Source organism: Cuculus canorus, chromosome 1, assembly GCF_017976375.1.
Source record: "Cuculus canorus isolate bCucCan1 chromosome 1, bCucCan1.pri, whole genome shotgun sequence".
Taxonomy (NCBI): Eukaryota; Metazoa; Chordata; class Aves; order Cuculiformes; family Cuculidae; genus Cuculus; species Cuculus canorus.
In genome coordinates, this window is record NC_071401.1 from 144,039,971 (window position 1) to 144,054,376 (window position 14,406).

The following is a 14,406-nucleotide window of genomic DNA, read 5'->3' on the forward strand; positions in this document are numbered from 1 at the left end:
AAAAGGGGAAAAACCTGCACACTGTACATCTTATTTCTCCATCAGTTCAAATGAGGACCTGGGCACGGGGTGTAGGGTAGCAAGCTCCATTAAGAAATCCTGCATTATTGGGATCCGGGAGAACTTCAGGCCATCATGATCTCCTAAGAGAACCAAAGTGCTGGGAGCCTCAACATTTCTAAACTATTTCCTTTTTAATTTCTGATTTTGCCTTTGCACTCTCTAGACTTGACACATCCCTACGTATGGATAATGCCTGACATGAAGAGCTTATGTCAGTATCACATGTCCAACCATCAAGACCATGTAAGCACAAGCCCTCATCCTTTCTCATGTTCAGGCTCCAAAAATGTCTGCTCCAATATTTTTATATGGCCAGACTCACATACATGTGCTGCATAGTCGTTCCTACATGACCAACAAGTAGGACTTCTTGGGCAGTAAAATGTAAGTCACGTGGAGTAAGAATCTTCAGCCCTTCCACCTCCAGAACTTATTTAGTTGGTCCAAAGGAACAGACTGACCCCATAGCCAAGAGAATAAAATCAGACACAGCCCTTACTTTTCTTACTTTTTATATAAAATAGACATTTACATACATTTTCTTTTGTAAAGACTTCGAGCATAACTCCTTTACATGAAATCTAGCCATAAATCCCACAGTGAAAAAAAGCAAAGGCTTTGCAAATTCCTGTACCACTGACATACATCCAGCTGCTGCTAAGTGTGAATTTAGTTTTTAAAGATTTCTAAGATTTCTAATCCACGGGCTGTTTTCTGCTTGGTTTTTTTTTTTTTTTTGAAAGATATGCACAAATGATTAAAAAAAAAATCAGATACAGAAATTAGAACCATATGAACAACAGGCAATGCAAACAACTTCCGCATGAGAGGAACACGCAGTGTGACATCCACTTCAGGCAGAGATTTTTACAGTAATACAGATGTAGAAGCCATCCTTTTACAGAGGATACCACCGGGGGTATTTTCCAGGCGGAAAAAAAAATTTGGCAAGTCAGTACAAACACGGCAATGAACTTCTGCACAAAGTTATCGAGATTACCTGAAGCAACTTTGCCACACTGAAACACTAGTGAATGCCAAGCGCTTTTTTTTTTGCTTTTTCTTTTTTTTTTCTTTTTTGCTGCTGAGTTTAAATGTACATGAAAGCAAAATGGTACATTTTGAAATTGCAGCAAGAGACTGAAGGCTGGGGGAGAAAAATCCTCTACAAGGTAATTTTTTTCCAAAGATTGTGCACAATTGCATATATGAAAGGTAGAAATTGAGCACTCAGTCAACCTAATCACATACAGATTGAGAAGACATAAGCATATTCCAACTGTTTTACCGAGTTGAAGGACAAATGGGGCAGAAAATCATACAACTATACTCGAAACTGCCTAATTATTAAAATTAGAATATCAATTACCTTCTTTCACTAAATATTGTACACCATATCTGGCCTGGTTTCTATAACCGCTCAGAAGCTTTCGTAGTTTTAACATTATTTTAGAAACATCCAGCCTCCCCAGCAAGTTAGGCTGCTTATTTTGCATTTTTTTTTTACTTCGATTTCTTCCACTTATGTGCATGCCTGCACCACCCCACCCCATACTCGACAAGATCTCTAGAATGAAGGCCATTTGCACTGCTGCATTCACTTACTGTTTAGTCAAAACAAGTTGTCTGTACTTTTGAAGGAAAATCTAGTCCAAGGATTCTATGAGAGAGAGAAAATGACTCCCACTGCATCATTTATCCTAGGGGATAGAGAAGGAATGGAAGCAAAGAATGCTGGACTTTAAATAAGCAATAAAATAAAACAAAATCCATTTGAAAATATTATTCATGTGGAAAGGAAAAAGCAACACAATCATTATGTTTTTCATTTAGGATTAAAATGCACAGTGAGTTCACAAAAGTCCTGTCTAACCAGCTTTGCATTAATTCTCCACTTTAATATCAGTGAGCACTGAGGTTTAGCCAATGCAGCTTGCAGAGAGAGCAAACTCTCCCTCACCAGGTAGAGCTTCAGCCATTTATTAATTTGTAATCTCTGCTAACCACACTGAGCACTGGAGCTGGCAGAAAACAATGCATTTATAACTCATAATCTTAGAAGCTGTGCAATGCTAGATGAAGAGGACATTTCCTATGATTAATTAGGATAACATTTAGCTTATCACAAGGTAAGTCACTATTTATCTTTCACAATCGTGTTCCCTTTCAGTGGAGATAACCCATTTCATATCATCCTCTATTATGATTCTTTGCCTGCAATAAACTTTTCACAAGATTAATGTCCTGAACAAATACAGTGTTTCAGCATGGACACCAATGAGACAGGGAGTCAGCTCAAAACTTCACAAGGGTTTAACTGCTTTGGTAGCTCAGGGTCTGAATTCCCCTCCAAAAATGCTGCCAGTTTGCAGACTGTCATTCTGCATAGACAGGGTATAAAGTGCTGGTTCGGGAAAGCAAGGTTCATTATAAAGCCCTCCTCTCTCCATAACTACCATAAACCCAGCTCCAAAATGTGGAGAGTGTCTTTCAGCATATAAACATAACCTAGTTCAACTAGGATTAAACTCCATGGGTATGTTATATCTGCCTAATTCAGGCAAATGGATGAACACACACCATGCCTTCCAACCAAACCACCTCCATCACCAGGAGGATGCTCTCACCTTTCTATACAACTTTGCAAGACAGTGTTGCAAAAATGATAATCCTTCTCCAGGATCTGGGAGGGAGCACCCAAAGCAATATTATACTTTTACACATGCATGGGTTTTAGGAAGTCAAGATGGCTTTGATCAGGTTCTAGGACAAGAATAAGACAATAATTTCTACCAGGTCTTTCAGGAAAGACAAACTAAGAATTAAGCCAAAGTTAAAAAAAACCAAAACCAAGTCTTCCCCCTCACAAAGCATTGTTATAAAAAATACAATTTCTTCTGTATTTGAAAAAAATATGTTTCATCGGCCACGCTTTAAAGCCACACTGCTGCAGGGCTTGTAGAATATATAGTATTTATTTAATATATCTTTATGGGCAAAGTTTATAGCTGATACATGTTTTTGAATGAGGCATATCTCCCCCACCCCTATCCCCCAGGCTAGCTGTCAGAGCACTCTCTGAAGATGCTTGCTATGCGGGGGGTTTTGCACAGCAACCCTGTCAGGTGCTGCACCAAACTCTGCCCCACCAGCCCCCAAACTCACCACCACACAGCAGTACTGCAGGCAGCCAGCCCGGGTACACAGGGCTTTGGTGAAAGTGCCTGAAAGGCAAGCTTGCCATTGGGAAAGGCAGAGAGCTTTAGGGTTTGGGTATCTCTGAATACCCCAGTAATGGACCGTCTACAACTTTGCAACGCACAGTGGGGAACCGACTGCTTTCAGAAACCATTTAAGCTTTGTTTTCCCCATCCCATGAGAATTGACTGGTATGGTCTTATCTCCTCCCCGCTACCCCAACAGCACCAGGGCTGTGCAAAGCTGCTCCATGCATGACATCCAGCGAAGCACCTACACTGGGCACCTGCAGAAACGTCAGGTCAGCAAGTCCATGACCATAAAAGTCATGTGAAAAGACAAGGGCTGCTGACCCAGCCCCAGGACCGCAAACCTGCCCTTGGGCCTGAAAAAAAAGTAGGCTAGTTGGGCTGGCGGGGAAAGGTCATATTCACCAGCAAAAGACTTGTTTATTTTGCTCCCTTGAGAAGCTGGTTTCAAGGGAGAGAGCCCAGAAATGTATGTCACCATCTCTCCCCAGCGGTCTCTCCCTCTTACGTCTGCCCAGCTGTAGGCACTGGCCAGTCTCCTTGGCCAATGGGGACCAGTAATGCCCAAATCCAGTCTCCTCTTGGTGGGCACATAGCCATGGCTCTAGTGGGTTCACAAGCCGTGGTGGGGCAGACAACTGCACCAGCCTGGACTCCCTTTGAGCTCCAAATGCAGTTGGACTCATGTTATTAATTTGTATGTGATTTGACCACCAGTAGCGGCTGAGCACTGAGCTTTTTAAATGAAGCCAGCGGAGCTACCGGCGTATGATAGTACCATCATGCTGAGTGAATTTAGAGCTTACTGAGATGCCATGGCCAGCACCAACTAAAGCCAAGTGTCACTGTCATGCAGGCTTTTCCTGACAGATGCGTACCAAGGAATCGCATACTTAATCTGAACTGTCCTTTTCCAGTAACGCCAAACCCTGGGCTGCTCTTCTGCAGGGACTGGACACAGTCAAGCTCGAATATAACAATTTTTATGGCATTTTCCTGCTGCAAGAGGAATAAACTGATGACCTACTCTGATATCCAAACCCAAAGGCTGTGGCATCAAGATTAATCCCTAGTTCTCTGTGAACTGGTACAAACCCTGGTGGAAGCAGCGGAAGTGCTGTTAATGCAGTTATGGTCCAATTTGCTCTGCAGCCATTTGAAAACATCATTGGGGGAGTTATTCAAGCATGCCTCGGTGGTACTGCATTTTTCTTACCTCAGACAATACAAGTTACAACGCCCAGCCATGCAGCCAGCTGTGAAGGATACTGCCCAATTCGTATACATCAGAGAAAATATATTAATTATTTGATTATTATAAGTTAAATAAATAATGCTCAAAAATAAAAGCCCCAATTCTGAAGAAAATTTGTTTTCCCACTTCAGTATTTAAAAATATAGATTTATGACTGATTAGATACAGGTAATTTTCTGTATCTTTTGGGTGAGGGGGGTGAGAACACTTTTACAAAGTGTTGTCAGTGTTATCACCACGATAAATGGGTTTTGTTCCTGCACACCCATATAAAAGCCTCCTTAGTACCTTTCCAGGCTAGGAAACCTTCCCTAATCTCTCTGTGGCTTTACTTTACCTACTACTTTCATCAGATCAGTTGTTTGTTCTTTTCTTACTAGGGAATGGACAGGAGGAGAAGTAATCCTCGAGCTTCCCATTGCCTTTGGATGTTTTCATTATTTTTTCAGAGTAATAATTATTTGGCCTGGAGGGAGAGGGCAAAGAGTAAAGCCATATGATATTTGACAATACTGACATCATGGACCTGAATTATGACAAAATGACTATCTTACGAGTAAAACAGTCAGGTGAGGATTTTCCTCAAAGGATCATTTGTCCTACTTGTAGAATCATCCGTCTAGGGTGATATTCGGATAACATTTTCCCTTTCTTTAGAATAATTTTCAAGTCACATTTAGAGCTGTAAAAGTGGCCACCATTTCCTCAGTATTAACCCCTTGAAACCGTTTTGTATGACCATTATGACCATCTTTCCTGGCTCCGAAGGACCTGGCAGCACTTGCAATGAAGCCCATCAGTGGTACTTTACGTGGACGAGGTGAAGCTGTGTTGATTAACAGGAGGTGCTACTTCACCCCTGCTGCAACAGATGAGTGCTTTATCACCATGGTTTCCCCAGTGATAACCAAGACACTGAAGGTACATCTCCCACCCACACTCCCAGTGTGATTGAAATGGGTTCAGCCCAAACATAAATCTTGATTAAAGGAAGGTTTTCATTCATTCTCCAGCACGTCCCACATGAGCTGAGTGTCTCGTGTAACTTTGGTCAAATATAAGCATGCATTCAAAATTTGCCTTCCATAATTCTGAGTCCTATCAAAGTTCCTTCAGCATCACTTGGAGCAATAGGCTTTCACCATACTCTTCTCCAAGGGGCATGAGTTTCTTTCCACTGGTGACTGAATTCTATGTTTAGTCTTTCTCCCGGACTTCTTGAAACCGTTTCTCCAAGCGATCCAGTTTAGCCAGGTTCTCTTTCAGCAACTTGCTGTTTGGAACCAGCTGTAAGGCTTTCTCATAGTAGCCACGAGCAGCGATGTAGCTCCCCTGCAAGAAAAAATGAGTGACAGATCTCATTCGCATTCCTTGAAAGTCCATTTCTTGGGAATGGTGAAAATCATAATGCAAAAAAAAAAAGTTTATGAAACTTGATATTGCTAGGTTATAGGAATAATTCTTCATTATGAAATGGATCATCGAGTGCTGTTAGCCTGAATTTCATCAAACACACATGGAAAGAAGTAGATTTACATTTTTCCACTATGCTGCACTAGAAGAGTTAATTTGACTCAACAATAGGATAGCTTGACAATATCACACAATGTGACTCCTTAAGACCCAAATCATAATGATATGCTAAAGTATTCAAAAAGATAAGCAACCACAAGGCAAGCTGTCTATTTCCATAATTTCATGCCAGTATTCTGCATTAGACATCTTTATTAAATTAATTAGGTAGAGAGGAATCTTAAAAGTCGACTCATGGTGACATTTTTCTCAGGTACAGGAAAACTTCAGAGACAGGCAGGTTGTTTCGTGCACCTGCTCTCTTTAAAATATGATATTTACATTACAGGATACATATTTCCAAGCAACCTAGTTGGGAAATTCTAGTTGGAGTGGACAGACTTCTCTCTTTTTTGGATAAAATATATTGGGGACGTTCACTGTTCACAAACATGCAGCTATTGGCAGCCTGAAACAAATTTAGCTTTCTGTCTTTTTCTGCACTTGACAGCTTAAGGAAAAGCAGAATTTCCATACCTTGATGTGCTCAATGCCTCCCATATTCATCCAGGCCTGTGCTTGGTCTGGGTTGAGCTCCACAGCCCGTTTATAGCTCTACATAAAAATGAAACATTTTTAGGTTAAGAGTCTGACTTTTCAAACAAAACCAGCGTTGGGGGGGAAAGGAGAAATGAGGTTTCCTCTCCTTTTGAATCCATTTAAAATGCAATTTCAGATTCTTCTGATATAAAACACATTAGCTGAATTTCAGTTTCTTTACAGTAGAGGTGACGTACTGTTTCACTGCTGAGCTTATCTCGTAGGTTTTCCCTGTCCATAGGAGGAACCAGACTAACCCCTGCAACTCTCCCCTTGCTATCCTGCATCATTGGGGTCTCCTGCATGTCAGAGTCACTTTCTCGTGCAGGTGCCTGCCATCCACAAGCCATGTGTGGATGCTCCTTATATACAAGGCTTTAATTTGGAGCTGGCAGCAGAATATGGTACAGCCACTAGCATGGAGGTTTCACAAGGACATGAGGACAGCGCTATCCCTCTCCACTGCTTCTGTGACTGTGCATGGGAGAAGAAGCAACAAGACCATTCTGGACTCCGTCAAACACCATTTTGAAGGTGTCACAGTAGGAAGGGATTCAAACCAGGATTAGACGTCTCTTAGGGATATTGAGCGTTTTCAGAACTGTCCCAATAACAAAATTCTGTGCTATTATTTAACACTAATGTTATTTCAGAGCTATCAAGCCTCCTGCTCCACAAGATAAGACAATCCCTCAGCAATTAGGTGAGATCTAACAACATAGTGGGCTCCCACATGTTTCAGCTGAGCCACCTAGAGTTGGCCATTGCCAGTGAGAGGGGCTGGGACTGGAGGGATGAAGGGTCTGGTCCATGTGACAAGGTCTAGGCTCCTCCATAGTATCAATACAACTCTGTACTTAACCTCTCAGAGCATGAAGCTGTATTTCCACTCAGGAATGAAGAAAACAGTTGCAACTAAGTCTGGCAAAGCTAGCTGCCCCATAGCTTTAGCTGTACCACTGGTGAACTGCTGAGCTTTCCAAGGTGAACAGACAGGGTGAGTGCACCAGGGAGTATTAGAGGCAATGAGCTAACTCCTTTAACCTGCAAAACTATCCCTGTATGGCTTAGACCAGTCATACCTCAAAAGCCTTGTCAAGGAGATTCTGTTCTCTTAATTGGTTTCCTTTTGTGAAAAAGAGCTCTGATATGACTTTCGGATCCTTTGGTTTTAGCTGAAGAGCTTTTTCTATAGCTTCAAGTGCCTGTGAAAAAGCAAGAGGATATCGTGCTACTGCATTCTGTGCCTTTCCACCTCTCATCTCTCCCCATTACTAGAGCCTCCCAGTATAGGAATCATCCTCCTCCTTCCCATGTTTGTTCCACACTGCTACTACATGTGGAAATGAGTGGTTTAGATATCTGTGGCTGATGGGCAGCAGGGCTGACAGCAGCAGGAGCAGTAAATGGTAAGAAAACCATACTGCTTAGCTTCATGCCCAGTACCTAGATAAACAGAGGTTTTAGTGGAAAAAATAAATCTACTGGATGTGCACTAAGGCATGTGACATGTCTCTAGAGAGACAATGTGTAAAATTCAGCCTGAGCTCTGTGTGTTTGAGCCCTTGGGATGAGCATACCCTGTGGCCACAGTACCTTGGTATAGCGCTCCTGCTTGCTGTAGATGGCTGACAGAAGACGGAAACACTCCAGACACTCTGCATCCTCGCTGAGTATATGGTTTGTCATCTTTTCAGCTTCCTTTGTCCGCCCCATCATTGCTAAAACCTGGGCCTATGGAGTCATATTTTAAAGGGTTATGATCTTCAAAAGCTCAGCCCTCTTTAAAACACGATGCTGCATCCAGCAGCTGATGCTGAGTTCTTGTTTCTGCCGCTGGTCATGTTAAGAGGCACCTTCCCAGTGAGCAAGGGGCAGGTCAGATTTTCTCTGCGCTAAGTCCTGCTCATCTGGAAAGGCAGAGGCTGAGACATGGATCTGAGGTTGGGAAAGGTGAGTGGGACAACAAGGTGATGGGAGAGACTGTCTCTGGATGGTTGGAGTGGAGGCAGAGCTAAGCTCTGAGCCTTGGGCAGTGTTCACACTAACATGGCCATCCTTTTCCACTTTTCTGGCCCTGCCCTGGCTGAGCCCATCCCGTACTCACCAGTGCCAGTCGGATCTCTTTGTTCGAAGGCTGCAGTGATGCTGCTTCTCTGTAAACTTGTAATGCTTCTTCATACCGCCCCGTGTTGTAATACAGAGCCCCCAGTGGAGAGAGGATTTCAGCCTTCCGGGATACCTTCAGTGCCCTGGAATTTGGCAGAAAGAGATGCTTCCAGGTGGTATAAGGATCAAAGTTGAAGAGCAAGGTGTGACTTGCACTGGGATGGAGCAGCAAAGCTCTGTACTTTGCATGGCATGCTCATCCCACCCTAGACAGCACATATCTGAGGTCCAGGTAGGGATAAGCACGCCCACAGCAGCAATCCCTCTGGTCACCTGAGTAGGGGAAAGGGCTACCTCCAAAGTGCACGTCAGCACGCAGCACAGGTAGGGATGGCTGAAGGTGGCAGACCCTAAGGAGTATGAGCACAAATCTGGATGCCACAAAAATAGGCATAAAAACCACCTCAGTTCACCCTGCTGCATACTGGGAGTCAGAGCCTGCCTACTGGCACATCGCTGGGAAAAGCCAGAGCTCCTGATGGTGCCAAGGTATTGGTGCTGGGCTGTGAAGTAGTTATGGCTGTAACTGGTGCAGCATCCACAGACCAGCTTCAAGCAGGGTAGGTGTTGTGCTAACAACCTGCTCTTGCCACCAAGAAACCTCTGACTTTATCGTTAGAGCATCCCAGCCAAAAGCAGCAATATGTCCATCCCAGGGCCTTGGGAACATTCTAAGGAAGTCAACACCACCTGAGTCTGTGATGCCTCTCCAGGCATTCCCCAAAAACAACCAAATAAGCAAAGGTAAGTCTGCTTTTAAAAAGGTAGGGAAGGTATGCAGGAAAACCCAAACATGCACTGACAGATTCATGTATCAGAGGTGCTTTAGAGAGACAAGCCGTATTAGGGGAGGAGGAAAACTATGTCTCTCATCCTTTTAAACTCTGTCTCTCATCCTTAATTCTTACCGTTTGTACCATGCTTCAGCCTCTTTGTTCTGCCCCAGGGAGCGATGAAGCCTGCCCAGGTTCACCATGGCGACGTGGTGAGCGGGGCTCAGGTGGATGGCCTGTCTGTAGTGGGACACAGCTCGCTCAGGAGCCCCTGAAGAGGAGAACAACCATTCATTTACTGCCTCAGAAAAAATCCCATTACAAATTCAGCACACGTTAATGCTCTGAGTGTTCTTTCACCTATTGCTCTGTACGTGGGAACCATTTTGAGAAAGAAATCCTGCCTCAGCCTTTCTAGAGATTAAAAAATTGCTATCCGAATTAAGATTTAAGCTTCAGTATCCAGAGACGATCCTGAGAAATAGATTTTCCAGGGGGTAATTTTTTGCATTTTGAGGGTCCAGCCACCAGAATAAGACAGCTGATTGAAAGCACCCTCCTACTGCACTGCTGGGGAAACGTACCCCCAGTGCTTAGGACAGAGCCCACCCCAGAGAGGGGGCTGAGGCAAGTGTCCCATCTCCCTTGAGAGGATTATTCCACCTTGGCCCACTGGAGAGACAGGCAACAGAGACATGGAGAAGAAGTCACCCAATACTGCCCACAGCCCCACGAGAGCTGCAAATAGTTTCAGCTCTTTCCAAACAGAGACTATTCCCTCCACCTGTGTTGCACTGGTCCTGCTCAATGGGAACGGGAGTAGCTGCCAGGGACCAGCTAATTCCCACCTTGGAGCAATAAATCCCAGACCAGAGGCGTTCAGGTGCCTATTTTGGAGCAGGTAGGCACCATCTCTGTGTTGCAGAGGAGCCATTGGGTGGCACTGCTTTGCTATGTGAAAATATCTACTGGTGTAATGTCCTGCAGACCATGACATCACGGAACACCATAAAAAGATATAATACCGTGTAAAAAAAGAAAGGTGCAAGACTAGCCCAAAAGCCTAAAGTTCTATTTATTTAGCTAGATAATGGCTTTTCTCAAGAAGGATCTTGTATTGCTTTCCTCAGGCAGGGACTGCTGACTACCTACTAAACTCATTAATGGGGCACAGTATAAAATTCCAGTATTTCAGCAATATGAATATCATTTAATTGGTTTGCACACTCTAGACAAGATAATCCCCTGATGAAAAAATGATACTCACGGTGCTTTGTCCACCAGCAAAGCTTTTGAGTGTTGGCATTTTTTAAGCCAAATCACTTCACAACGTATTTAATTCCATTTCTAGCTGGAAAGTAGAACTTGAAAACAGCCTGCACATGTCGGGGCATTGAACATATGCTGCCCAGGGAATTATATTTTCATAGCTTTACAGATCTAGTTTGGTTTTCCTGAGACTACCCTTGCAACATAAAAGTAATATTGACACTTCTCAGCATTTCCTTTACTGGAGATGGGAGGCTGTAGGGAGATTCAGAAGCACCTAAGATTCATCCAAGGCCAATAATCTCTCTTTCAGGCTAGGACTTTTTTTAAAACATCCCGCAGCAGCCTCGATCTTCTCCTACCACCGAGCAGATGTTTTTGAAAATCCTATCTACAAAGAATCCTCGGAAGCAGCTGGGTATACACCTCACTCGTAAGTCAACCAGTGCTTCCCCTGCTCAACACACAGGAGTAATGTGCAACACTAAGGGAGAAACACTGAGCATCTATAAGCACTGCAGAGCTATCTAGAGTTATGGCTCCCCAGAGACGGCACTTGCTTGAGGCTTGTTGCATAAAATCCTGCAAGTTAATTGGAGTGGTTCTTCACAGCATCTCCCTATGCCTGCTGGGGAAGAGAGCAGCCTGTGACCAGCTCACTGCTAGCCACTTCCTTCACGCCTTGTCATGTCTCCAGGAGAGTTATTTACACATCATGCCTGAAGTATCAAAAGTCAGTGGGTTATTTTCCTGTTGTTTGTGTGTAGGGAAGTGTAGGAGTAAACTAAGAAAAGATAGGTTTGACTTTGGCAGAATATATAAGTGCAAAAAATAGAAAGTGCACTGCACTGCATTTGAACCATTGTTTTTGGCAAGAATGGGGCAGTTTATCTGGGTTGGGAAAACATCAAAAAGATGTGAAAAGATGAGTAAAACATCAGAGTAAAATTACCGAGGAATTTCTGTTATTTGCAAACTCGCATTTTTCCACGGCGCAAATTCAGAATCTCAACCTCTGTTGCTAATGCCATGATGCCTTTTTTGATTATGAATACTCATTTTGGCTTTGTATTTATTTCACACTGGTACTACAGGGGAGCAAAGGCTGAGTATCAGCTCAGAGGTAGGACAGACAGCTGCAGACTGATGGACATCATCGTCCTTTCTTTCCAAGCATCACTGGAACTGGGTACAGTATGAAAGGGGCAGAACGGGTAGCAACGACAGACTTCAAACCTGTAATACTTTATTATTGTGGACCCTCAGCTCTGTTCTGGAGCGACTGGAGTGAGACAGTAGTTTGGTTTCCAATAGTTGTTTGTCAAACTTGCCCTTGCTTATAAAGCTGTCAGTAAAAGGTGGCAATTACAGCAACATTCTTTTGTTGGTTTTATGTAGATGCCAGGCAGTGTCTGAGTCCAGGGAATTTGGTTGGGAACGAGGAGCCCAGAAAATAAAGGCTTTGGATGCCATTACAGAGCTCCTGAGAAATCAATTCACTTCACAGTATTTTAAGGTTTGTTTTCACAGATGATTGTCTTTAAAAAAACACTGATTGTTTCTATAGTCAACCGTTACAGTCAAAGACCTGCTTTGTCACCAAGTAGAACCATAAGTGCTCCTAAGACCATAAGGATCCACCGTATGTCTGGGATTTGGTTTGATGTGGCCAAGCTTTCCTGAAGAAACAGCAGTATTGTCAGGGTGCCACCCAGCTCAAATTCAAGAGGACAACTGCGTGTGCAAAGATGGTGAGAAACACTGAAGGAAACAGCTGGGCAGAATGCCACTGCCGCACAGTGCCTGCATTGATTGCAAATTTTGGTATGCTGTGCCATCTCAGCAGCGCAAGGATATTTATTTCCAAGCTACAGTGAAAGCATATCTATTTCTTTGGAAGCTTTTGACACCCTTTTAGATGTGTGCTGCTTAATAAAACAAATCAAAGCAAATAAGGCTGAGAGGGATAAGCCCTTGCTCCTTCTCACTTACCAGTATCAACCAAGAAAACACCATAGTTGTTATGCAGATCAGAGCTCTCTGGACAATTCTCTATGCCAGCCTTATAGACCTCCTCCGCTTCCTTAAACCGTTCCTTAAGAGAGAAGGAGATTTCTTAGCCACGGCAGAAAAGGTATGAACATCATTTGCTGCATACCTGCACTTTGTGAGAACTGCCTCGCTGCATGGGAAGCTCTGTGCGCCAGCCCACCCCACCTTCTAGGAGTCCAAAATTTTACCCTATGGCATGGATGCAATACAGCTGCCAATTCTTACCCCAGAGCAATTCAGGCAGCCCTTTCCCATACATTTGCAAGTGAAACAAATACAACCTCTGGGAAAGGTGGCTCCTGCAAAATGACAGTGAGCCCCAGCTCGACATGCACCCAGCCAGGAAAACACACAGTGACAGGGGCCAAATTTGTTCTGTTGAGAAATATCTGGGAGCTGATATATCTTATTTGTTTAATGACCATCTTGCTGGCTAACTTTTCCCCTCTGGAGCTCTGTCGTTCGTTCACTAAGCAGCAGGGGAAACATAAGGAGTGAAAGCTTGGCATGTGTGATGGCTTGGGGGATGGGGAGCTTGTGCAGGGGGATGAGGGAAGCTGGAGGTGGATGGAGGGGAGATGAAAGAGTGGGGAAAATCTGGCAGATTCAGATTAAAACCACCTATTGTCAATGTGTGAGATGTAGCTCACTGGGATTGATGGGACAAGCCACCGTGCTGATTCCTGGATGCGCTGAGCCCTTACATTTTGCATAGATTTCAAGGAGATTTGTTGATGCTGAGTATTTCTGGAAAATACAGATTTTTGTCTTTGGGAATGCCCTGCCTACGCGAAGTGTCCCACTGGACCCAGTCTAGCCTGAGCTACAGTTAGCCTAGTCCTGAAACAAAAATAAGGTGTCACGTATGGATCAAATAGCAAGGTTTGCATTTCCCTTCAGCCAGCCAGTGCGTGCCCATTGACCGCATGCTCAGTCGCACAGGTTATCACAGTCTTCCTCCCTCCCGAACCTCAGAGATTCGCTATTGGGTGTGTTCATGGAAGGAAGCCATGAACAGCAGAGACAAGCACACTGCAGAGGAGCATCAGGCAAGTCTCCAGCACCATAGATGCTTTGTTCAATTCTTCCCTTTCCATGGAGCTGACAAACTCTCTATGTCCCTATGGCAACAAAATCTCCAGCCTCCTGATGATGATCCTAAGCAAAATCAGCCATCTGGGTCTCTGCTGATGAAGGCCTGAAGCCACCAAGGCAGACCTCCTGCTCAGAAGCCGAATCCACGTTGAAATAAGTGGGTGGTTCGTTCCCAACTACCAACTCTCTACTCCTCAACTCCTGCAAATCATGGAGCCTCTGGGGCTTTCTCTGGATTTCAAAGGTGTACCTGATGGCAGCTTTTGCTCTGTAGCTGCTTAAATGTTCGTACTGCTTTCTCACCTCCTATTTCAGAACAGGAGAGCTGCAATTAATTGCATTGGAAGAGTATGACTTGATGAAAGCACATGGTTTGCTACAGTTAAGTGCT

At 43.9% G+C, this 14,406-nt stretch overlaps 1 protein-coding gene across 2 annotated transcripts in view; it reads right to left on the reverse strand.

Moving 5' to 3' along the window:
* Positions 1 to 584: 584 nt before the first annotated feature.
* The window catches only part of TMTC1 (transmembrane O-mannosyltransferase targeting cadherins 1), a 146,447-nt gene continuing 132,625 nt past the window's right edge, over positions 585 to 14,406 (reverse strand). Inside the window, exons 13-19 of one of the 2 annotated variants that reach the window (XM_054069015.1) lie at positions 12,861 to 12,963; positions 9,735 to 9,870; positions 8,765 to 8,909; positions 8,254 to 8,391; positions 7,740 to 7,862; positions 6,595 to 6,672; positions 585 to 5,877 (exon numbers count right to left, since the gene is read on the reverse strand). In XM_054069015.1, coding sequence (XP_053924990.1) covers positions 5,743 to 5,877; positions 6,595 to 6,672; positions 7,740 to 7,862; positions 8,254 to 8,391; positions 8,765 to 8,909; positions 9,735 to 9,870; positions 12,861 to 12,963 — 858 coding nt within the window. In that variant the 3' untranslated portion in view covers positions 585 to 5,742. The remainder of the gene's footprint in view (positions 5,878 to 6,594; positions 6,673 to 7,739; positions 7,863 to 8,253; positions 8,392 to 8,764; positions 8,910 to 9,734; positions 9,871 to 12,860; positions 12,964 to 14,406) is intronic. The other variant, XM_054069008.1, reaches the window with a different exon arrangement.